The 23,447-nt window shown below is 42.6% G+C and overlaps 1 protein-coding gene and 1 pseudogene across 7 annotated transcripts in view; one reads left to right on the forward strand and one right to left on the reverse strand.

Annotated features, from left to right (window-relative positions):
* The window catches only part of AP2B1 (adaptor related protein complex 2 subunit beta 1), a 122,562-nt gene that overhangs the window by 85,336 nt on the left and 13,779 nt on the right, over positions 1-23,447 (forward strand). For all 7 annotated transcript variants that reach the window (XM_049702269.1, XM_049702268.1, XM_049702262.1 and 4 more), the window contains one exon: positions 22,947-23,031. In XM_049702269.1, the coding sequence (XP_049558226.1) occupies positions 22,947-23,031 (85 nt within the window). The remainder of the gene's footprint in view (positions 1-22,946; positions 23,032-23,447) is intronic.
* Positions 3,316-4,274, reverse strand: LOC105748098 (glutathione-specific gamma-glutamylcyclotransferase 1-like; annotated as a pseudogene).

The following is a 23,447-nucleotide window of genomic DNA, read 5'->3' on the forward strand; positions in this document are numbered from 1 at the left end:
ACCTGGGTTCTGGGCGACCTCTTGTGAGAAATCCAGGGCCCGAATTTATACTGTGTACATGAAGAATTCTCCAAACCAGTAAATTAATGTAAAATTGGACCAGAACTGGTGAAACCCAGGGTACCTGGCAGAAGCAAATGCAAAACGGCCTTTATGCAATGGTTTTGAACTTTAAGGCCATCAGGACTCCCATCTGAGAAGAAAATCTCTACTGAAAGTCAGCTCACAATTTAACCAAAAAAAAAAAAACAAGAGGGAAAGGTGCACTGTGACTGACAGTCAGAAGATGCAACAAAGAGGATTGCTATCCCCTTCTATCGAGAACTTGAAATGATAGAATAGTATGAATGAGACTATAAAATATGTTTCAAATGATGAGCAAAATATTTCAGCCTTCCACTTTCCAATCAAGACAGGTGGGACCCCATTGCTCAATCTCCTGGAAATACCAGTGTGGGATACTAGTACTTATGGTGAGACATCAGCAATAAAATTACTTAAAGTACCAGTGCACCAAGCCTGCCTGCCAGTTGACTAACTACCTTGCTGCCTCAGCAGTTGACTGCTTCTTTCTCAGCAAAGGGTGTAATGATTTAGAGTGACAATGAGTGAGTCACAATATAACTTGGCTCAGTCTAGAAGAACAAAACAAGGATTTCTGTGCAGAAGGAATTGGCTCTGTTGCTATAATGAGACTAATGTGTTAAGGGGCTTTTCCAGTACAGAATCCTAAAAGAAACTAACTCAAATTTACATCTCCTCTCTTTTCATTGAAATCTAACCTCCTGTTGGCCCACAGAGCCTCAAGCCAAATATTTGAGGACAGTCAGCATGGGTGTGAGCATGCTTTACTTTAGAATTAGGAAAGGGAATTTGGGTCACAGAAATGAGGGCAAATTTCCTACTCTTAAAACCAAAAGGAAACAGTAAATAAATAAATGTCAGTTTACTTCCCTATTTGCATTTCCATTTCACATTCAGTGAAATGAACATCCCAAATAGGAACCCTCATAAAAGAAATTGAATCTTAGTCCAAACCCCTCCCTCAAAAGTATTGTTATGATATTAGGACTAGCAAGTTTTCATTTTCACAAACGTGACATTATAAAAAGCAATCTTAAAAATTTTCTATCTAAGCAGAATGTAATAAAGCAGTTTCCATCTGTAGTCAACTATTGATTCTCCATGTTTTCCCCATGGATTCTTTTCTTGCAGGGATGTCATAATAATGGCTATTTTCTCATTAATTGGTATTGCCCAATGGAGAAGATAAGCAAAAACTTGAAAAGAGGTGAAGTTATTTTTCCCCGCTGTGAGCAGCTCTATTTAATGTCTGCTAGTGCAAGGTGAAACTAATGACTAGCTTAAAGTGCTGGGCTACTTTAGATTTCAGCTTCCATTCTGCTCTTGTCCTAGTATGAACAAAAAGAATCAGATCTTAACTTCAACAAGCTTAGACCATAAAGATCCAGATAAAGCCAGGTAAAGATTGATTGGCATTTAAATGTTATGCAAACATAATGTTTAAATTCAAGAGCTCATGCAGGAAAAATTAGTACTTTTCTAGTACTCCAGACCATAAAATCAGGAAAGAAAAAATGGGGGTTTAGGAAATGAAATTTTGAAAGCAGTGTGAGTTTTAGCTATTTTGGCTAAATTGATATCAACGTAGGACAGATAAATCAAACCTAGTCGCCAAAACTGTAATGTAACATTTAGTACAAAAACTTTTCATTAAAAACATAGTCAAACTACTTATTGGCTTATAGTCTTTTTGAAACATTATTGAAAGACACTGTTCCCTCTTAAAATGTAAAATAGGTTATACCTTAGATACTTACTAGAAATTTGAACCTAGAAAATTTTTTCAGCTGTACTAATAATGTTGGTTGTAAAAGCCTTTGTGAATTCAACGTAACAATATTACACAAAGTAAAGCTTAGCTTGCCTCCGTTGGGAGCTTCTCTTGAGTTTATTTATATCATATAATTATATTCCTTAAAAAGAAAAGAGAATTGATCCCCTCTATTTAAATAAAACAAAAACCTTAACAAATGTCTAAATGAATTTTCTCTGAGTTTTCTCCAACTTTGATATCCTCGTTTTTCATATCATCTGTGTCAGTTGCTTAGAAACATTTTCCCAATATACTCCTTCAAACTTGCTACCTGGCAGCTGACTGCTTCTTCAAGTCAGTGTCTGCAAAAAGACAGTAGAACAATGATACAACACGTGTTCATCCCAATCTTTGTATAGATGCTGTAGTGTTCTCACAGCTGCTTGGCCTCCTTTTTCACCAGGCTATAAACTCTTGTGAGAAAATGGATAGCACCGTTCTTTCAAATTTTAATTTTATCGGGATTATAAAAATACAATTTAGAGTCAACTAGTTCTGTAGTTAAAGAAAAACGCAGTCCCCAGCCTTCTCTCACCACTTATGGCCGTCATCTACATACATATTTCCAATCCTCCTGTTTTCCTGATAGAGCTGTCTTAGAATTTGCTTTCATCAGTGTTCATTGTTTATGTTGTTATGATTATATATACTCCTCATAGCTGAGCTATATAGTGTGATTATTTTTTTCTCCATAAAATTTTTATAAGTAATTAGATATTTACACATTAATACCTGTCTTTTTGTTTAATTTTTTTTTTTTAATGAGATCAGTTTATGGATTATAGTATGGGACAGATTGGGAAGGTGCCAGGACCTATAGTGATGAGCTTCCCAGGAATAGACCAACAAACAGACAGGAGTAGCCCAGACAGAAGGACAGGGAAACAAAGCCAAATGGGTAAGAGGCCTAGGCCCAGCCTCAGCAGCTGTGTCTGGCCTCCAGATCCAGCTCTGCCCTGGGGACCTGGGGGATGAGCACGGGTGGCAGGGGCCTCAGTTCTTGTAGGGCCCCCTCTCCTCACTCTCTCCTACCCTCACCAGCAGGCTGGGACCTTTGACGGGTGTTGTTTCTGGGGCTAGGGAATGGTTGGTCTGGAGTCAGGGGCAGAGGGTCAAGGCTCTTGGAGGCTCCCTGGGGAGGTGGAGGCCTGGGTAGTATGGGGATAGCAGCAGCACTGGGGGGAATCTGATCAGGCAACAGGCGCCTGGGGTGGGGCACCGCTCAGCAGGGCCCCTGTATCTAGGGCAGGCCCCCCACCCTGCCCACCACACCAACATGGTGCAAGAAATAAAGTTTCAAGTAGTAAGTCAGTGTCAGGTAGGAGATCTGGGGGCTGGCAGACAGGCAGGGGCTTGAGAGAGGCTCCAGTCGGCCCACCAAGTGTTCTCAGTGGGCTCCAGCTATATCAAGTCTGTCTGTGTGCACTGGAGTAGGGACCTGGCCCCTGTGTCCACGTAGGGGCTCAGCCCTTCAGACCAGTGCCAAAGCCTGCTCAGTGGGGCAGAAGCAGGGCAGCATGGTGCCTACAGCATCCACGATGGCTGCCAGGTGCTCGTCCTGTGCCTGGGGCCCAAAGAGCTGCCTGAAGTCTGCCAGGCGCAGCAAGTACTCAAGGCTGTGGCCAGAGAAGCCTCGGCAGGCCAGGATCTGCGTAGCGATGGCCTCCTCAGGCGCAGGGCCCAGGTAACCAGGGTTCTGCGGGGTGGCCACGTAGGCCAGTGCCTTGAGTGGTTGGTCAGGGGCATCTTGAGGGCAGAAGGTGACCTCCTTGGTATCATAGCTACCAAGCACTGCCTCCCACACGTTCAAGTACTTCAGGGCCTCATTGACCTGCTCACCTTGCACCTGGTACGCCACACCCCAAGTGCAGCCCTCACGATCTTCAGGGAGGGTCACCACACGACCAGGCATCTTGTCGCTGCCCCAATGGAAGGTGTCTCCCCGTCAGAGGCGGCCGCTGTAGCAGTGCATGAAGCCCACACAGCTGTCGCTGTAGGTGAAGTCGGGCCTCCACACCAGGGAGCCATACCCGGAAATCCACAGCGCTTGGGGGCCGCCGTCGTCCTGGGGGGTGGGGTGTTCTGGGCTGCCAACTCCTGCTTCACGGTGCCGGCCACAGGACGGGCCCGGGCCGCCTCCAGGGCTGGTCTCCGGTGCAGGCATGGCAGGACCGACAGACGTACCCACCTGGCCTGGCACTGCTTGGCTGCTCTTGTTTGTTTAATTTTTTGTGTTAACTGTAATTCATTCCCAAATTGCAGTGAGATCAGATCCTTCAAGATAGTCTTAATCGGTTTCACTTTCTTATAGTCTCCTTTTGGAGTCTTTTGACTGTGTCAGTCTGAACTGACTTCCTTCAACACCTGGAACTGTCATCCTGGGATCTCCCTTCATAATAGCCTTGGGGATTCATTCCCTTTGCCTGTCTGGTATGTTGGGTCTCCTATTGTATTTTTCTCTCCTTGGTTTACTCCTTCATTTTGATGAAAAACATCCTCTAGTAGCTTCCTAAGAATAAGTATGTAGAGAATAAAGTTTTTGAGACTTCACATGTTTTAAAATGTCTTTTTTATCTTCACACTTGTCTGATGGTTTCTGTATATCATTCTAGGTTAGGAAAATAATTTGCTTCCTAGTCTGAAGCCATTCTGATTGTTGATCCTTTTCTATGCCATGTTCTTTCTCAGTGAAAGCTTGTACGATCCTTTCTTTATCCTCCATGTTGTGAAATTTCACAGTGATGTGCCTTGGTGTGTGTGTCTCTTTTCACACATTTTACTAGGTACTTTTTGGGCTCTTTCAATGTAGAAACTTGTATCCTTCAGTTCTGGGAGTTTTTCTTTTTTATAGATGTCCCTCCATTTTCTCTGTCTCTCTTATTGGAAGTCTTGCTATTTGAATGTTGACCCTCCTGGACCGATCTCCCTTTTTTTTGTCCTGTTCTCCATCTCTTTCTCCTTTTGCTCTACTTTCTAATTAGAAACATTTTATGAAAATTTTTTAACTCTACAAAAGTAAACAAAATAGTGTAATGAGTCCCTGTGTGCCCATCATCTAGCTTCAATAATTATCAGCCCATAGTTAATATTGTTTCATCTATATCCCTGTCCGCAGCATATTGTTTTGACGTGAATCTTAGACATTTATATCATTTCATCTGTAAATATTTCAATATATATGTTTAAAACAGATGGTGTCTTATTAAAAACATAACCACAATAATTATGTGCACATTAAAAAATTAACAAGAATTCGTTAACATCAAATATCCAGTCAGTTCTCAAGTTTTTAATTATCTCCATATCTTAAACTTTTTGTTTGTTTTTATTATTACTGTTGGTTTGAATCAGTAAAGTGCACATATTATGATGGGTTGATATCTCATAAGGCTTCTTAGCTACACTGTTCAGTATGATAGCCACTAGCCACTTATAGCTGTATAAATTGAAATTAATTAAAGTAAAATAAAATAAAAAATTAATTTCCTCAGTTGCGTCAGCCACATTTCAGATGTTCGCATGGCTGGTGGTTACTAGATTGGGCAGTGCAGAAGTAGAACGTTTCCATCATTACAGAAAGTTCTGTTGGACAGTGCTGATCTATGGGCACCCTCTCTTTTTCTTTTATGTTTGGCTTTCAGCAGCTTGACTGTTATGGACCTAGGTGTTTTCATTGTATTTATCTGGCTTTCAGCAGCTTGACTGTTATGGACCTAGGTGTTTTCATTGTATTTATCTGGCTTTCAGCAGCTTGACTGTTATGGACCTAGGTGTTTTCATTGTATTTATCTGGCTTCGGGTTCACTGAGCTTGGATCTGTAAATTGATAGTTTCTGCCAAATTTGGGAAATTTTTTTTTCCATTATTTCTTTAAATTTTTTTCTGCCTCAGCATTTCTATTCCCTCCTTTCAGACCTCCACTTACACATATGTGTAACCACTCGATATTGTCCCTCAGATCACTAAGGGTGGTTTTTAGTTGTTATTGTTTTCTTCCTTTCTGTTCTTCAGATGGGGTGATTCCTGTTGATCTGTCTTCAAGTATACAGACTCTCCTTTTATAGGCTACAGTGTTCTGTTACATCCATTCAGTATAACTTTCATTTCAGATATTGTACTTTTCGGAACTTCCCTGGCAGTCCAGTGGTTAAGACTCTGCACTTCCACTGCAGGGGGCCCAGGTTCAGGCCCTGGTCTGGGAACTAAGATCCCACAGGCCGCACGGCACGGCCAAAAAAAAAAAATACAAACAACAACAGATACTGTACTTTTCAGTTCTAGGACTTCCATTTGATTCTTTACTAAAATTCCCCATCTGTTCACTCAGGAGTGCAACTGAAGAACCCTGTTTCACAGCCTACTCTTCCTTTATTCAACTTCCACCCTTTGGCCATCCCTTGGGCCTACGGATATGCTTACTGACCCTCAGGAAAAGTGACCAGTAGAAGTATTTCAAGAAGGCCCTGGAAACAGTGTTAGGGCTTTTTAGCCAGGAAATTCTATGTGTTCTACCTGGGCATGTCTCTTTGGCCGTGTGGATTCTTCTATACAGCGGTTCTGAGGAGGCCAGAGGAAGATCAGAGTATGGCCCTCTAAACCATGAGGGCCAGGTTAGGAGCTCCAGTTACCCATCACCAAGGGTAGCTAGAATCCTCTATGTCAGTACTTTCATGTCTTTCTTTAGGGGCTGGCTTAATTTTTCAAAAAATTATCCTTGCCTCTCCTGTTTAGAATATAAAGAGTGTCTACCAGCCTCCTGGGAGCTAAATTGGGAAAGAGGGCTGGAGAGTCTCAGCATTCAGTATATGCATAAATTCACTTCCTTCACCACCCCTCAGCCATGCCTGGCATCCCCTTCAAAGTGCCATCTATCTTACTATTTTATTTATTTTATTTTTTATATATTTATTTATTTTTGGCTGCATTGGGTCTTCGTTGCTGCGCACAGGCTTTCTTTAGTTGTGGCGAGCGGGGGCTACTCTTTGTTGGAGTGCACGGGCTTCTCATTGTGGTGGCTTCTCTTGTTGTGGAGCACAGGCTCTAGGCGCACAGGCTTCAGTAGTTGTGGCACGTGGGCTCAGTAGTTGTGGCACGTGGGCTTAGTTGCTCCGCGGCATGTGGGATCTTCCTGGACCAGGGCTCAAACCCACGTCCCCTGCATTGGCAGGCGGATTCTTAACCACTGCGCCACCAGGGAAGTCCCAAAGTGCCATCTATCTTATTTTCTCTGAAAGAATCAATCTTTCAGTTTTATTCAGGGGCTGAGGGGCTGAGGTAGCTTAGAATGGTGGGGGGATCTAGGGCTGTAACAGTTTCTTGATCCTCTTTTTTTTAACATCCCCTCCCCCCATTTCCCCTCCATACAGTTCCAGAGGCGCTACCAGTCCTAAGCCTTTGAGAATTCTGCGGTATTTTTGCTAACACCATTTGTTTCACAGTTACTGAGATTTTGTTGCAGTTGTATATTCTCTTCCCCGTCTTTATGAATTTATACCTTTAAATTTTTTCCCTTTAATTATGGCAGAATTTCTTCCAAGAGAAAGAAAATTTAAATGTGATTTTCAGTCTACTATCTTTACCTGAAAGCCTGATGGCCCCTTCATAAAATTTCTTCTTTCCTTCTATACTACTTTATGGTTAGAGGTTAACCTATGGATGAAGAATTGGTCCTTTAGTGTATATGATTTTTATTATCTATCTTTGTATGCCCTTGATACCCCACATAAGTGTTGTTTAATAAGAGGATGGATATTAATTAGGGAAAAGCCATAATGTCTTGTGTTTTTCTTTAAATGTCTCTTCTAAAACAAGGCAGTATTCATCAACTGTGTTCATTTAACCTTTGAATGATTAGGGCAGGAAGTGCTGAGGATGCTAGCAGCAAAGGACACAGTTTTACAATCCCATTTATTCATATCTTTACGATCTTTGTCAGCCAAAAGGGTTTTTTTGTTTGTTTGGCTGCATCAGGTCTTAGTTGCGGCACCCGGGCGCTAGAGTGCGGGATTAGTTGCCCCACAGCATGTGGGATCTTAGTTCCCTGACCAGGGATCAAACCCGCATCCCCTGCTTTGGAAGGCGGATTCTTAACCACTGGACCATCAGGGAAGTCCCCCCAATTTTTTTTTTTTTTTTTGCCAGTGTATGGCCCTGAGAAAAGTGTGTCCCTTGCTACTCCTATATTGCAGTCCCAGCCTGTGAGACAATCAGTTGCAGATGGTGCCTGTCCCTAATATTTCATGTCTTCCATATGTCTGTTCACACTCAGAAAGCCCACAGCTGTAGCTATTGTACCAGAAAAACTGGTAAATGCTTCCAAACGGAAGACCTTTTCAGCAGCTTCCATGAAAGGAAGCAAACCAGCTTGGCATTTACTGACTTTTCTTGACTGTTGTGCAAGCCAAACAACCTCAGTATTAAAGCCTCCTTTGGTCTTCCGGGATCCACAGTTGAGGACAGTGCACTCTGATTGCTTTTATGGAACCACATGCTGCTTGAATAGACGTTGAGTCCTTGAAGTAGTGGATCTTAGGAGAACTATAAGAGATTCCCAGGTCACAGATAGATCCAATGCTGAAAATAACCCCTGTAGACAGGACAGAATCTGAAATATTCCATTAGCAGTATGTAGGTAATGGTTATGAAAGATCTTGGTTATGAAAGATGAAAATATTTTACCACCAAAGGAAAAATTGTTTTTTTCTGATTGCTGCTTCAAATTTGATATATTTTTCATGTCACATCAGGACTATAAATGTTTCTTTTAATCTCATCTGAGAAATAGGGTATCTTATATACTAGATGTTCCTTTTTCACTAGGTTGGCCTTAGTAAGAACCCTCTTTATCCTTTTTGTCTGGATAATCAGGATTCTGCTAGACAGTATCTTTTGTCTTTCTATAACCGGAACTCAACTACTGGCTTCTGGGACTCTCTTTTAGGATATGTTTGTTTTTTAATTTTTATTTATTTATTTATTTAGGCTGCGTTGGGTCTTCGTTGCTGCACGTGGGCTTTCTCTAGTTGTGGCGAGCGGGGGCTACTCTTCGTTGTAATGCACAGATTTCTCCTTGCGGTGGCTTCTCTTTGTTGTGGAGCATGGGCTCTAGGCGCACAGGCTTCAGTAGTTGTAGCAGCAGACTCAATAGTTGTGGCCTGCAGGCTCTAGAGCACAGGCTCAGTAGTTGTGGCACACGGGCTTAGTTGCTCCTCAGCATGTGGCATCTTCCTGGACCAGGGATTGAACCTGTGTCCCCTGCATTGGCAGGCGGATTGTTTTTCACTGCGCCAGCAGGGAAGTCCCAGGAATATGTTTAATAGCGACGGCCCTGCTTGAATAACCACACATAAGCAGTAGGTAAGAATTCTGTATTCTAAGGGACTTCCCTGGCAGTCCAGTGGTTAAGACTCTGTGCTATCACTGCAGGGGTTGCGGGTTTGATCCCGCACCCCCTGGTCAGGGAACTAAGATCCCACGTGTGGCGTGGCCAAAAATTATCTGCCCTCAGTGGTAGGAGACAGTTGTTCCTGAAACCCAGAATTCAGTTCGTAGGACACCCAAGCTTGGGAGCTAATCTCTCATTGAAAAGAGCCTGTGAGCTAAGGTTACTCAAGTAACAGAAGTCCATGCTGAGAATCTTGAGCAAATGGTAATAAATTTCACAAAGTAGTTCTACAGGGTAATAGAAGTGATTTGTGCATTTTCGTCTATTAAAATCTCAGCCATCTTTATATCATGATAGTAAGTCAGGAGTTGATGATGAAAAATGGAATTAGTTTTGTATTTCTGGTTTGATAAATGATTAGAAAATAGATTGAATCATGTGATCTTTTTTGCAGTAGGGGACTTTAAATTCTGAATAAAAAGTCGGTACTTGTTTCTAGTACTTATGTTCTCATTATGGCTAATAATTTTTACGCAAAGCCTTAGGGTGTATTATAGGTTGGAATTAAAGGAAACACCCTGGGATTTTCCTAAGCTGGATTGAAGCCCACTTGAGAGCCATATCTTGCCCTCATTCATGTTGTTCTCTTTATATTGCTATTTTGCTATGGTGTCATGTTCAGTGAGATAGGAAAAGAATTTCTTTTATTCACAATTTTTTAATATAGAGGTTATACATAGGTTTCATGGTATTGAGGTTCATACATGTTGAAAATAAAACTTGAGGAAAGCTTTGAGCTGTATGAGTGTGCAGACAGAAAGAATGTAAAATCTCCTGGTTGTAAGGATGACCTTTAATATTGTCTGTTTCAAACCCTATTTCTGATGGAATTTGCCTTGTATTAGCTGTGATTGGAGCCTCAGCATCTACATGAATACTACTAGTGATTTACTACCCTAAAATGGCCCATTCCATTTTCCTAAAACTCTCTTAGGAAGTTATTTATATTGAACTAAAATTTATGTGTCTTTAAATTCTATCTGTAGATCCTAATTCTACAGTTTGAGGTTTTATAGAACAAGTTTCTCTCTGAATCAAGGTTCATAGGGCCTGAAAATCAGTCAGGTGGGCCTATAATGAAAATATACTCAGTCTGAATTCATTTTCCCTTTTATTCCACTTCAGGAAGGCCTAAATTTATGGAAGGACATATGTTTGTGTGTTCTGCAAATAGATATCAGTTTTATTGTTCTAATTAAAAAAAAAAAAAAACGGTTAGAGGTGGAGACACTGGGCTTCCCTGGTGGTGCAGTGGTTAAGAATCCGCCTGCCAGTGCAGGGGAGGTGGGTTCAAGCCCTGGTCCGGGAAGATCCCACATGCCGCAGAGCAACTAAGCCTGTGAGCCACAGCAACTGAGCCTGTGCTCTAGAGTCCGTGAACCACAACTACTGAGCCCACGAGCCACAACTGCTGAAGCCTGCGTGCCTAGAGCACGTGCTCCACAACAAGAGAAGCCACCGCAATAGGCCTGCACGCTGCAACGAAGAGTAGCCCCCGCTCACCGCAACTAGAGAAAGCCCGTGTGCAGCAACGAAGACCCAATGCAGCCTAAATAAATAAATAAATAAATAAATGATATTTTTTTAAAAAAGAAAGAAAGAAGTGGAGACACTGGTAAATGTACTTAGACTCAATTACAGTTTGGAGACAAAGGAAAATATTATTTAATTATTTTTGAAAAGTGTGTGAATGAATGGTGGTCCTTAGCTTAGTGGCAACAATCCTTTCCAGGAGCCACTGAAGGAGATGGAAGGCAGATACTCCAACTATGAAAGCACCAAACTTCTCAATTCCATAGCTCATGCTGTGCTTCTGACAATAGTTTCTGCCCCTTCTGTATATGACCTGATTCCCCAGTAAAACTGCCCAGAGATAGCATCTGTGCACAGTGGGCTACCCATGTACCCAGTCATCTTGACAGCCACCTTTGCCTGCCTTTTTGTCCATGTTGAGGTTAAATAATATAGTGGGCAGTACATAGGCACACCTGTGAACCCTCTTGATTTCTAACTTCCTATGAACTAATCTGTGTGTTTACCACCTAGAACCTAGATTAGATTCTAGATCAATTTCACCTCAGGATTTTAAAAATGAATAATATTCATTCATTCTCATTACTGAAGTCTGTTCTTCTGTTGAGTTTTTACTGGGTCTTCAGTCCCATGATATACCAGACTGGGGTGTGGAATAGCTGATAACTTTAACTGATAGTTTATTAGTCCTGCCTTCACCATTTTGTGATTCAGTACTGTATGTACGAAATGTATTTTAAAGTTTAACAGTAAGCCCTGCATAGCAAATAGTTCGTGCTGTTGATGTATTCTGTGTACTCGTATTCTGTGTATTCATAGTATTCTATGGTGCAACAGCTGCAACCAGGGGCACGTCACCCAGTCCTAGCAAGGTGCACAAATCTGTCATTAAAGGGAAAAAGAAAGATCGTGCCTTTAGGGTGAGAGCCTATGTAGGTCGGGCGGAACCTGTTTAAGGTAAGACCTTGGGTTTGGGGAACTTATCTCTCTGTCAGGCTGAAAGGCCTGTGAAGATATTGCTGGCTCTTTCTGGCAGCTGAAACTGCATAGAGTAATTCTGTTGTAGGCTGCTGGAGGAGAGCATTAGGGGCTTGTGATTAATTTGGTTAGCATTTGGTTACTTACGGGTAGTAACCAGATTGGTCAGTATAGCACGGCAGGTGGGTTCTGTATTGACAGAAAGAGATCAAGTACGCTTTTTGCTGTAAGTTTCTGATTTATTTTGCCTAACATGTAAAACTTGGAGGAAGCTGCCTGGAGCAGGAATGGATGCAGTATATCTTAGCATTATTTTCCCTTGACCCTGTGTTCCTTTTGAGGCACACAGCTGCCAGTGACCCTCTCTACCTAGGTATGGTCCTATCAGAGTTGTGGCAGTTGCTTAATTCTTGCTGTACCACTGCCCTGTTATACATGGGTTTACATCGCCAGTGTGGAACAACTTGCATTGATATTTTTTCTAAGCGGAAAAGCCCAAGTCCTAACAATGGTCTACAAGTCCCTGTGTGATCTAGCCATGCCTTCCGCCTCCCCCTTACCTCATTGACTTTATCTCCTTCTCCTCCCCTCACTCCACTGTAGCCACACTGGCTTCCTCATGGATCCTCAAACAGGTATGCTGCCCCCTCAGGGCCTTTCAATTAGCTGTTTCCCATGTCTGGAATGTTCTTTCTCCCAATTGCCATATCTGCATGACTCATTGCCTCCTTCAGGGTTTTGCTAAAGTAGGACCTTTTTGATAAGGCCACCTCACTCTACTCCCAGTATTCTTGATCCCCTTTACCCTTACTCTCCCCCAGAGCACTTATCCATTTTAAATACTGTGTATTGTTCTTACTCTCCTGCCCACCCCCCCACCCCCCACCCTCCACCCCCCCACCCACCCCCCGCCCCGTCACTGGACTGCAAACTCCAAAAGGGCAACAGTTTTTGTCTTCGTTTTTTTTCTGCACTGATTTATCTCCTAGTGCCTGGAACAATACCTGGCACACAATAGGAGCTTAATAAATATTTGTTGTTGAATGACCCTTTTTGCTTTCATTTAAGAAAGTGTTTACAAATATCAGGTGCATCTGGTTCTTGACCAAACTCAGCAAGGGCATCTCCTCATCTTAGCAAACAGGGTATCCCTAAACACTCTGTCTGCCAGTTGTTTCTTAGTGGCTTTGCAGTCTACCCCCTGCCCCTGTTTCAATACCCTTTTACCTGGGTGGGTCTGGTCCTGATCCCAAGTTTAATCTGAGGACCTACAGTCACAGATTCATTTTCTCTCAAATGGGCGGAACAAACAGAAGCTGCTGCTTCCATTACTCTGTTCATTGATATTTGAAAAGGCAAGATCACAACATGTTAATGGACCCTATTTCCAAGGCTGGCGATAACTAGGAAAATAGAACATGTGACTATTCTAACATTTGGGGAACTTTTTCTGTTACTAACCTATGTCTGTGTGCCACTTCAAAATAAAAACAACTTGTCACCACACAACTATTAAGCCATTATCCTATTCCCTCCGACTATTTTGTATCATATTCTCAGAGTAAATTTGGAAGCTTAAGGATGCTCTGTGTGTGTCTTGGAGCCCCAGGGAAAACCAGAATCATTTAGCTGTCTGACAGGAAATGGAGCCGAGCAAACCCCTTTTTCTATGAGACCAGAAAGAAGCCTGACTTTTTTCTAATTCTGATGGATATGAAGTGATGAGAAGGCAAGCTTTAAAAGGAAGGGCAAAAGGGTTTGCCTTCTGCCAGTAGATGATCATTGTATCTTGTCGCTCAGTTCTTTGCTTTCAGAAAACAGTTTTTTCAAATAATACTCAAAACAGTCTAACTTTTGCCTTTAAAAGGGAAAAAAAATTTTTTTTATTTAAAAAGGTAATGGTCTAGCACGTCCCAGTTCCAGGTTTTTCCACCCTTCCTATCAGAAGAGTTTGCTTTGGTGGGAATGGGTGTGATTGTTTATAAGTTCAGAGGTAAGCAGTAAAAAGGGTGGGACTCCTAAACTGAAATTCACTCTGGGGTGAGGTGTCACAATGCTGGCACTGGAGGTTGTGCTGGGACTTTAAGGGTGTGAGTTCAGGCTGACTCTGCAGTTCAGATGGCTTTAGTGGTGGCTATGGGTGGGCTTCAAAAAGAAGCTTCATGAAAGGCTGCCTCTGTCCACAGAGGCAGTCTTTCATGAAAATTGTGACCTTTCCACTTCTTTTCCAAATGGCTTTGACGGAGAGGGGGAATTCCTTTTTAAAGCAATACTTGAGAGTCTAGCTTAAGTTGCAGAAGAATTACAGAATTTGATTCCAGTAGTTCTAACCCTCCTGTGCTTTAGGGTTCTTCCAGTGTACAGCCTTGGAGACTATCATTCTGATATACTCCTTCCTCTTCTAAACTAATGTCTGTGTATATATACCACTTTACAATATTAGTCTTCTCATTGCTGTTCTGGAGATTTAATCTGCCTACATTCTAATTCATGGTGTTAACTCTGTGGGAGGCTTCTGAGATTGAGATTAAGCAAAACTGCATGACCGAATGGGGACTCCAGGAGGAGTCATAGTTATATCAGTTTCAGTATCTTTTGGTTTCTCTTTGCCTTTCAAAACAGGGCCCACCAAGAGAGCTTGTCTCTTAGGTTCTCATTGCCATTCTTTTTTTTTTTTTAATATTTATTATTATATATATACTTTTGGCCGCGCCGTGTCTTAATTGAGGCATGCAGGATCTTCATTGCGGCATGCAGGCTCGGGCTTCTTAGTTGTGGCATGTGGACTTCTTAGTTGTGGCATGCATGTGGGATCTAGTTCCCTGACCAGGGATCAAATCCGGCCCCCCTGTATTGGGAGCGCAGAGTCTTACCCACTGGACCAGCAGGGAAAGCCCCCTCATTGCCATTCTAAAACCCGGTAATCATGTGTACCACTAGAAGATTTAAGTTTAAGAGATCATCTATCTGAGGGTCTGTTCAGAGCTTTCCTTTCCATTCTGAGAGCCACTTTAACATGGAAATTTCAGATGCTGAAGTGCATGTTGTTGCCCAAGGAGAAATTAGCTTAGGGACATGGAGCTACTGCTTTTATCAGGAAGAGAGGAACCTGTCAAGTTTTCCCTGTAAGAGGCTCCACCGTCCACATGCTCTTAACAATGAAAATCAACGAGTGTGGCTTTTATCTATAATGACAGCAGATTGGCAGTGTTTGAGGGCTGCTCAGCTGCCGTGCAGTCCATCTGATCTATTGGGTGAACTAAAAAAGAAAATAGAGGCTTCTTGTTTGAGTCTTAGCCCTGGAAGTAAACTAAAGATGGCTGTTCAAGTTAAAATGTAATTAGCATCGGAAGGAAAGTAAATTGACATTTTCTATGGTGGGTTGCATGACTATTTCTGCTATATTTTTAAGTGTATTCAGACATTGTCAAATATTATAGATAGCCCTGATTTGTCAGGACGTCTCTGAGAAGTCTCAGATAATGTATCAGTCAATAGGGTTTGAAATGGAAGACCATATTTAAACTAAAGATGGTAGATATTTTTTGGCATTGACTAGGAATGCAGAACTACAGGTAGATTTAACTCCAGCAGCTAGCAGAGAGCCTCTTCTGCTTGAGTCTCAGATGACATATCACACAGTTGGAGTCAGTGTCATTATAAACCTGTCACTCAGAGCCATTCCCCTAGGCTCTGTTGACTAGGTGGTGTGGTGCTTAACACACATCTGAATCATCATTCCTCAGACAACTGGCGATGGTTGGCGTCACTGCCTGGTCCTGGCTTGGACCAGCCTGCAAATAATCTTTCTAAAAGCTAAATGGAGAGGAGGAAAAAAAAAAATTCTCAGACACTTGGAAAGGTCACAAGTGACGTCACGGAAGAGTAGATGATATACTGTCAAAGGTGAGCTGTATACCACTTGGCTTGAATTTTCTTGTGGCAGTGCCTCCTGTGGTGATCTGTGGGGAGAGGCCGCATTTGCCGGAGTTCACACTGAGTTCATCTCGTACCTTTTTATAGTACTTTTGAGCACACTGAAACAAGGTTAGAATATTAATTCAGTCTGCTCCTCTCCAGCTGTGCCACCATAAAGAGGCTGCAGCTCCTGCAGCAGGCTTCCTATACTGTGGAAAGAAACTAATTGCTGGTTACAGGCTGAAGCTGACAGGCTGCTCTTTCCCCAGCAGCCACTGAAAGTAACTCTTAAGAATCATTATTATTATTAAGCATTTATAGCCCGCTTTTGTGTTTTCCAAGTGCCTTATAATCATTTCTATTTGCTCTTCTTATTGATGTCCCTGAGAGGCAAGTTAATATTGTTATGTCCGCATGTCACACGTGACAGACCAGAGGAACAGAGGATTAGGTAATCAGCTCCTTGGTACCATCTGTGATCTGCTTTAGGCATCCTCAAAGCAGAAACTGAGGTGTGCACTCTGTTCCTAAGCTCACTGAGCCCATTTCCTCACTGCTTCCTTTTTAATTTGGTGTATGAGTATTATGGTTGTTATACTTTTTTGACTGCAATTTACAGTAAGAGATACATTTTACATAGTGTATACACACAATACATAAAACTGAAAGTTTCAGGAAACATTACTGACTCTTCGTGAGACACACTATGACATTTTCTATTCTATTTTTTATGCCAGTTTCATCCCACTAAATTAATTTTAAGAAACACCAGTTTTAGGGGCTTCCCTGGTGGCGCAGTGGTTGAGAGTCCGCCTGCTGATGCAGGGGACACGGGTTCGTGCCCCGGTCTGGGAAGATCCCACATGCCGCCGAGCAGCTGGGCCCGTGAGCCATGGCCGCTGAGCCTGCGCGTCCAGAGCCTGTGCTCCACAACGGGTGAGGCCACAACAGTGACAGGCCCGCATACTGCCAAAAAAAAACCCCAAAACACCGGTTTTAAAACCACCATGTTAGGAGGTACGTGAGGCTGAAGAATACACACGGTGTGTTCGCCTGGAGCATCAGTTTTATTTAAAGGAAAATGGAGAAACACATTTTCATATTAGAACACATGGATTCATTATGGAATAGCATGGAACTTCAAAGAAATTTTGTTCTTATGATGGGCTACTTCATATTATGCCCCTAATCCTGATCCTTACCCCTACCTCCACACCACTATATATGTCCATTCTTTCCTCCTCTGTTAAGGGAAGTACACTGGAAAAAACTTGAGAAGTCCTGTCCTTTTGGAAACTTTAGACCAAGTTCATATCTTGTCTAAACCCAAATGGCTGTCAGGAACTTTGAGTAGTGTATTTTACAGTCATTATTCTTATTGAGCCCTTACTCTGTGCCAGTCACTGTTTTAGAAACTGAGAATACAGTAGTGAACAAGAGACAAAAATCCCTTCCCTTGTGAAACTTACATTTTACTCGAGGTGGCTTATGTGGCACAGGGACAGGCAGTGCACCAACAAATAAGTAAAATAATATGTCAGGTAAGAGCGATGGAGAAAAACAAAGCAGAGGTTGGGATAGGGAGTCCTAGAGTTGGAGGTTGGGTGGTATAATTTTATAAATATGTTGGTCATGGAAGACCTACGTGAGAAGATAATATTTGATTTAAAGCAAAGACCTAAAGGAGGCCAGAATGAGCCTTGCACATTTCTGGTGGAAGAGAATTTCAAGCAGAAGAAACAACAAAGGCAAAAAACTATGAGATAGGAGTATGCCTGGTATGTGCAGGGCACAACAGCAGCTCCTGTGGCTGACGGGAGAGTCATAGCATATGACGACAGAGAGGTAAGAGACATCCAACTATAGGCAGTTGTAAGTTTGGGAAGTCATTGGAAGTTTGAGCAGGGAAGTATTTATGAATTGATCTACATTTTAAGATCACTCTGCCTTGTTGACAGTAGACTGGGAAGCTAGGTGGGGAGGGTGGGGAGAGACAAGTGCAGAACCAGGGACACCATAAAAAGCTTGGCGGGGTTTCATATACTGAGTTTGGAAAGTCAGCAGGAGGGTCCATTTAGGGATGAGATGGGGAGATCAAGAATTTGGTTTTAGACATGTTCATTTTCAGATATCTGTTAGTTATCCAAGTAGAGATACCAAGTAGGCAGTTGGATATATATGTGATAATTGACTTGCCATAGGCAAGCTATACGTTGATGTTAAAGCTCTTGGAAAATACTTCTCCACCTTGTCTGGATTGTGTCTTTCTGTTCTGTACCTGTTGGGATGGTGAATTTCAAAATAAGAAAACAAAGAACTCCCCTCTCTCCCGCTGAAGCAGTCAATATCATACTCTAAGGTTTACTCAATTCTGTTTAAGAGAGCTGCTTTCTGGGAACTTCGCTGGTGGCGCAGTGGTTAAGAATCCTCCTGCCAATGCAGGGGACATGGGTTCGAGCCCTGGTCTGGGAAGGTCCCACATGCTGTGGAGCAGCTAAGCCCGTGCACCACAACTACCGAGCCTGTGCTCTAGAGCCTGCGAGCCACAGCTACTGAGCCCACGTGCCACAACTACTGAAGCCTGCGCACCTAGAGTCCGTGCCCTGCAATAAGAGAAGCCACCGTAGTGAAAAGCCTGCGCACCGCAACGAAGAGTAGCCCCGGCTTGCCACAACTGGAGAAAGCCTGCGCGCAGCAAGGAAGACCCAACGCAGCCCAAAATAAATAAATAAAAATTTAAAAACAGAGAGAGCTGCCGTCTGGATTGGAATTGGACTGGCTTCATACTGTGTTTTCCTTGAATCTTTTTTGCTGAGACTCCTGAAGAGCTATTGGCATATCCTTGGAGAATCTAATATTCTTTGGGTTGTGATCTACTGCCTATGTTATTCTTCCTCAACATCTAAATATTATTTTAGCCCAGTGTATTTGAAACCAGAAGAGCCCACGTATCATTCTATCCCCCCATCCTTGCCTCATGAAGTATCTGTGTGCCTAATGAGCCATGTTACTGGTGAAATTATGGGGGTTTTAAAATAAATTTATTTATTTATTTATGGCTGCGTTGGGTCTTTGTTGCTGCGGCACAGGCTTTCTCTAATTGCATCGAGTGGGGGCTACTCTTCGTTGCGGTGCACAGGCTTATTCCGGTGGCTTTTCTTGTTGCAGGGCACGGGCTCTAGGCACATGGGCTTCAGTAGTTGTGGCACATGGGCTCAGTAGTTGTGGCACACGGGCTTCAGTAGTTGTGGCTCGCGGGCTCTAGAGCGCAGGCTCAGTAGTTGTGGTGCATGGGCTTAGTTGCTCCATGGCATGTGGGATCTTCCCGGACCAGGGCTTGAACCCGTGTCCCCTGCGTTGGCAGGCGGATTCTTAACCACTGTGCCACCAAGGAAGTCCCTGAAATTATGTTCTGCATATGAACGATGTACAGGTTAAAAAGGAAAAAAAAAAAAGGTTGAGAAACCAGTTTTTCATTTCATTTGCTCAACTTCTTCCCCTTAAATTTCATGCAGCAAATACTTATTGAGTCACTAGAATGCGAATGAAGATGAGAGCCCCTGCACTGAGAGAGAGATCATTGTGTTGTGGGTGAGGCAGAGATAAACAATTATTTATTCTATATAGAGGTGCATGGATTGGGTGCTATGGAGAGGAACTAGAGCCTTCCTGAGAAATCCTTGTCAAGCTTGAACTGAATCTTCAGATTAAATAGATATTTTCCAGACAGATAAAATTTTAGGAGAAGAACATATTAAGCAGAAAGAACAACATCTGACAAGAAACAGCATGTCAGTTTCAGTGTTTGGGGAGCAAGAAGTAATTCTGATGTGCTTGAAGTTAAGGAAATAGGCTGGAGAGGTAGGCAGGGCCCAGATCCAAGGGAACCATATACATTTGAAATAAATGTGGTCCTAAAAAAATAACCAAGAGTAAAAGTTTGAGAGCTGCAAGATGCAGATTTTGAAAATCTAATGTAAAAGAGATGAAACGCTTCCTCACTGAGCTCTTGTTAGCATAGTTGTAATACTACATTTGAGCATGTGTAAGATGTCACATAAGCCTAATGTGGTTATCCTTAATTATGAAAAATTCTGAGTAAAAAGGTAAAGCAGAAAATGGTGAAAGAAGAGGGAACTTTTCTTTGAGAAACATTTGTTAATAGTACTTAATTGTAAGTCAGGCACCATTATAAGTGCTTTGCAAACATTTACTCGTTAGGCTCATAACAACCCCATGCATTTGGTCCTGTTTGTTATCTCCATCCTTCAGACCGGAGACTGAGCTGAGTACTACTGCCTAAAGTCACACAGCTAATAAGTAACAGAGTCAGCATTTGAAATCAGGTGGTCTGGTCTGGTTCCCAAGTCCGTGTTCAGAGCCACTGTGTCTGCTGCCTCTGATTTGGGTGTCCCAGCTTCTCAGAGAATTATTCTAGAGCAGAAGTCCAGGGATAGTCTTCAGGGTGTCCTGAAACCCCTGAAGTTTTTGTGGAAACATTGCATGTACGGTTTTCAGAAAGAAGGTCCCTGACTTTCATCTGTTTGTCAAAAGGGTCCTTGGGGCAGAATGGTTTTAGCACTGCTGACCTAGAAGAGATTTTCATGTCTTTTCCATTGTTAAAGGGCTTCAGTTGGAATAAGGATTCCCTCAGATGAACAATCTATTTATAAGCCCACACAGACTTCTTAGGTAACATTGTTGTAAATTAATTACTTGTCTGGTTGATCTTCCTAGGAACTTTTTCCAAAATACATGTTCCAGGTCCCAGATTTAGGGATTGCTGTTTTTTTAATACAGGATGGAGTCCCGGATTCTGTTTTGAGAAATCTCTCCAGATGATTCTAATATAAGTCTTTGGTTGAGAACCGCTAATATTACCTCTTGGAGGACATATGACCCATGCTAGCCCACTTGAACCACTTCCAGTTTTCACTTCTAAATGACCTTTACAGAGCCTGGCACTCCCTCAAGGTCTTCTTGGTGCCCTTATTTGAAATAAGAGTTCCCGTTCTCTCATTGCTGAGTACCAGATGAATTAGAAAATACCTCCTCCCCAGAAGCCCACAGCTGGTATAGATCTTTTGAAGTGGTGCTCTAGTACATCTTAAAGAATGTCTAAGGTCCCTCTTTCCTGAGGTTAGTTACTCTGCTTGTATTCACCAGACTCAAGCTTTTTGAGACTCCTGCTGTCTCAGCATTTTGGGCATCTGATTGTGTGATATAGGTCAGAAACTCCTGGGTGTGGGTCATTGAAAGGTTAAATGTACAAGTTACAAGGAAAGTAATTTGATGAATTCTTACAGGAAAGAGGGCAGAAAGATATCAAGTAGACATACCCAAACCAGATTATGGAGGGTGAAATAAAGGTACTATTTAAGGTGGGGAAGGGACTTCCCTGGTGGCTTAGTGGTTAAGAATCCGCCTGCCAATGCCGGGGACACGAGTTCGAGCCCTGGTCTGGGAAGATCCCACATGCCACGGAGCATCTAAGCCCATGCACCACAACTACTGAGCCTGCGCTCTAGAGCCCACGTGCCTAGAGCCCATGCTCCGCAACAAAGAGAAGCCAACGCAATGAGAAGCCCACCCACCACAACGAAAAGCCAACGCAATGAGAAGCCCACCCACCACAACGAAGAAAGCCCGTGCGCAGCAACGAAGACCCAATGCAGACAAAAGAAAAAAAGGTGGGGAAGATGAGTTGATAACAAATGTAAAAGAACTGGAAGTACTTCGGAAAGAGGATATTTCAGTCTCAATATGCTGTTGAAGTTATAGGCATTTGCCCCAAGAAGGGGCGGGGAGAGAATAGTGGTGCTAGATAAGCACTTTTTACCTTTATTTTCTTAGAGAGAAATAGACTTGGTTACTGATTATAAAACTCACCCAGAGAAATGGTTTTCTGCAGTGCCAAGAGCATAGATAGGAAAGTCACCAGTGACAGGAACCAGTGGGAAGTGGTAGTTTCGAGCAGTTCTTCTCCTACTCTCCCCTCTTACAGTATATGGCTCTTATAATCTGCCACAGTGGAGTCTGCCTGTTTCTGAATAGAGACACCAATCAGTGTTGCCCCTGAACACAGGTACTTATTATAGCTTTTTAAAAAATATGAACAGCGTGCCCTGGATTGAATGGGCCATGGTAGAATCACAGCCTGCCCAAATCCAGAAGTTTGTATTGTGAGAAGAAAACGCACTTCTTCATTTGTTCAAAGGCTTTTCCTTCCGAGAGTCATCAGATTTACGAGTGTTTGACCCAGCAAGCTTTTCCAGCCATATGACTTAGGAAAGTAAGATTTTATAAAAGAAAGAGCTTTAAAACTGATACCTGAAAAAAGATAAGGGGCAGTATGCCACCAGTTATTGTGGAGAGAAAAAAAACAAGGTTTAGAGTCAATTTTGCATTTGAATCCTGGTTCTTCTGTGTACTGACAGTGTGATACTGGATGTTACTTAATCTTTCTGAACCTCAGTTCCTCATCTGTAAAATGAGAGGGTAGTAACAGTACTTTGTTTGGGATAGTTATAATGAGGATTAGAAATATTCTCATTAATAGGTACTTAGTAAGTGGTAGCAGAAACTACTATTAAAACAACTGACTGGATATCGCAGGTATAGAATTTGTGCCTTGAATTCATTCCTCCTGGGGCCCCTCCTGGAGCAAGGCAGAGTTGCAGGCTGTCCACGGTGCTCTTGACAGTGGAGTGAATAAGGACATGCTTTGCAGTGTATGGGCTGGTATGTCTTGATTTGGGGTTTCCTAACCTGTCTAAAAGAGGAAGGAGGGACTTCCCTGGCCGTACAGTGGTTAAGGCTCTGCGCTTCCAATGCAAGGGGCGCAGGTTTATTCCCTGGTCGGAGAACTAAAATCCCACATGCCGTGCAGTGAAGCTAAATAAATAAATAACAGATTTTTGGGACTTCCCTGGTGGTCCAGTGGCTAAGGCTCCGTGCTCCCAGTGCAGGGAGCCCAGCTTTGATCCCTGGTCAGGGAACTAGATCCCATGTGCCGCAACCAACTAAGACCCAGCACAACCAAATAAATAAATAAATATTTAAAAATAAATAAATAGGAAGGAAATTGGGTGATTTATTTCTAGACACATAACTGTTCTTTCCCTCCTACCTGGCTTCTTATGATGTCCTAATTTTCCCTTGCTACTTTACTGGCAGGTGGCTGTGAAAAACAATATTGATGTCTTCTACTTCAGCTGCCTCATCCCACTCAACGTGCTTTTTGTAGAAGATGGCAAAATGGGTAAGTATGTCCTCCTGTCCTGCAAATATACCTTTGCTCTTTCTCTGAATGTGTCAGGCAGAGCATAGCCCCGGAAGGACAAGCTATTTTGAGGTTTAAAAAAATGGAGGAAGGCTATTCTAAAGCTCTAATAATTGCTAATTATATATTCTCCTGAGTCACAGTTGATCTTGCTTTGCTGTTGGTCTCCAAGTCACAATGCCTATTGTCCAAATAAGCCAGTCACCACAGCATACAGAGTAAGTGGCTTGGTGACAAGTAGATGTGGATTTGAATCTCAGCTTGGCTATTTACCAGCTATGTGACTGTAGCAAGATGCTTAATTTTTTTGAGTTTCAGTTTCCAAGTGTACAAAGCAGAAATCGTTTTTATAATGACTTGAGATAATACATGGAAATTTAGCATTTAGCCCTGTC

This window comes from Orcinus orca, chromosome 19 (assembly GCF_937001465.1).
Source record: "Orcinus orca chromosome 19, mOrcOrc1.1, whole genome shotgun sequence".
Lineage (NCBI taxonomy): Eukaryota > Metazoa > Chordata > Mammalia > Artiodactyla > Delphinidae > Orcinus > Orcinus orca.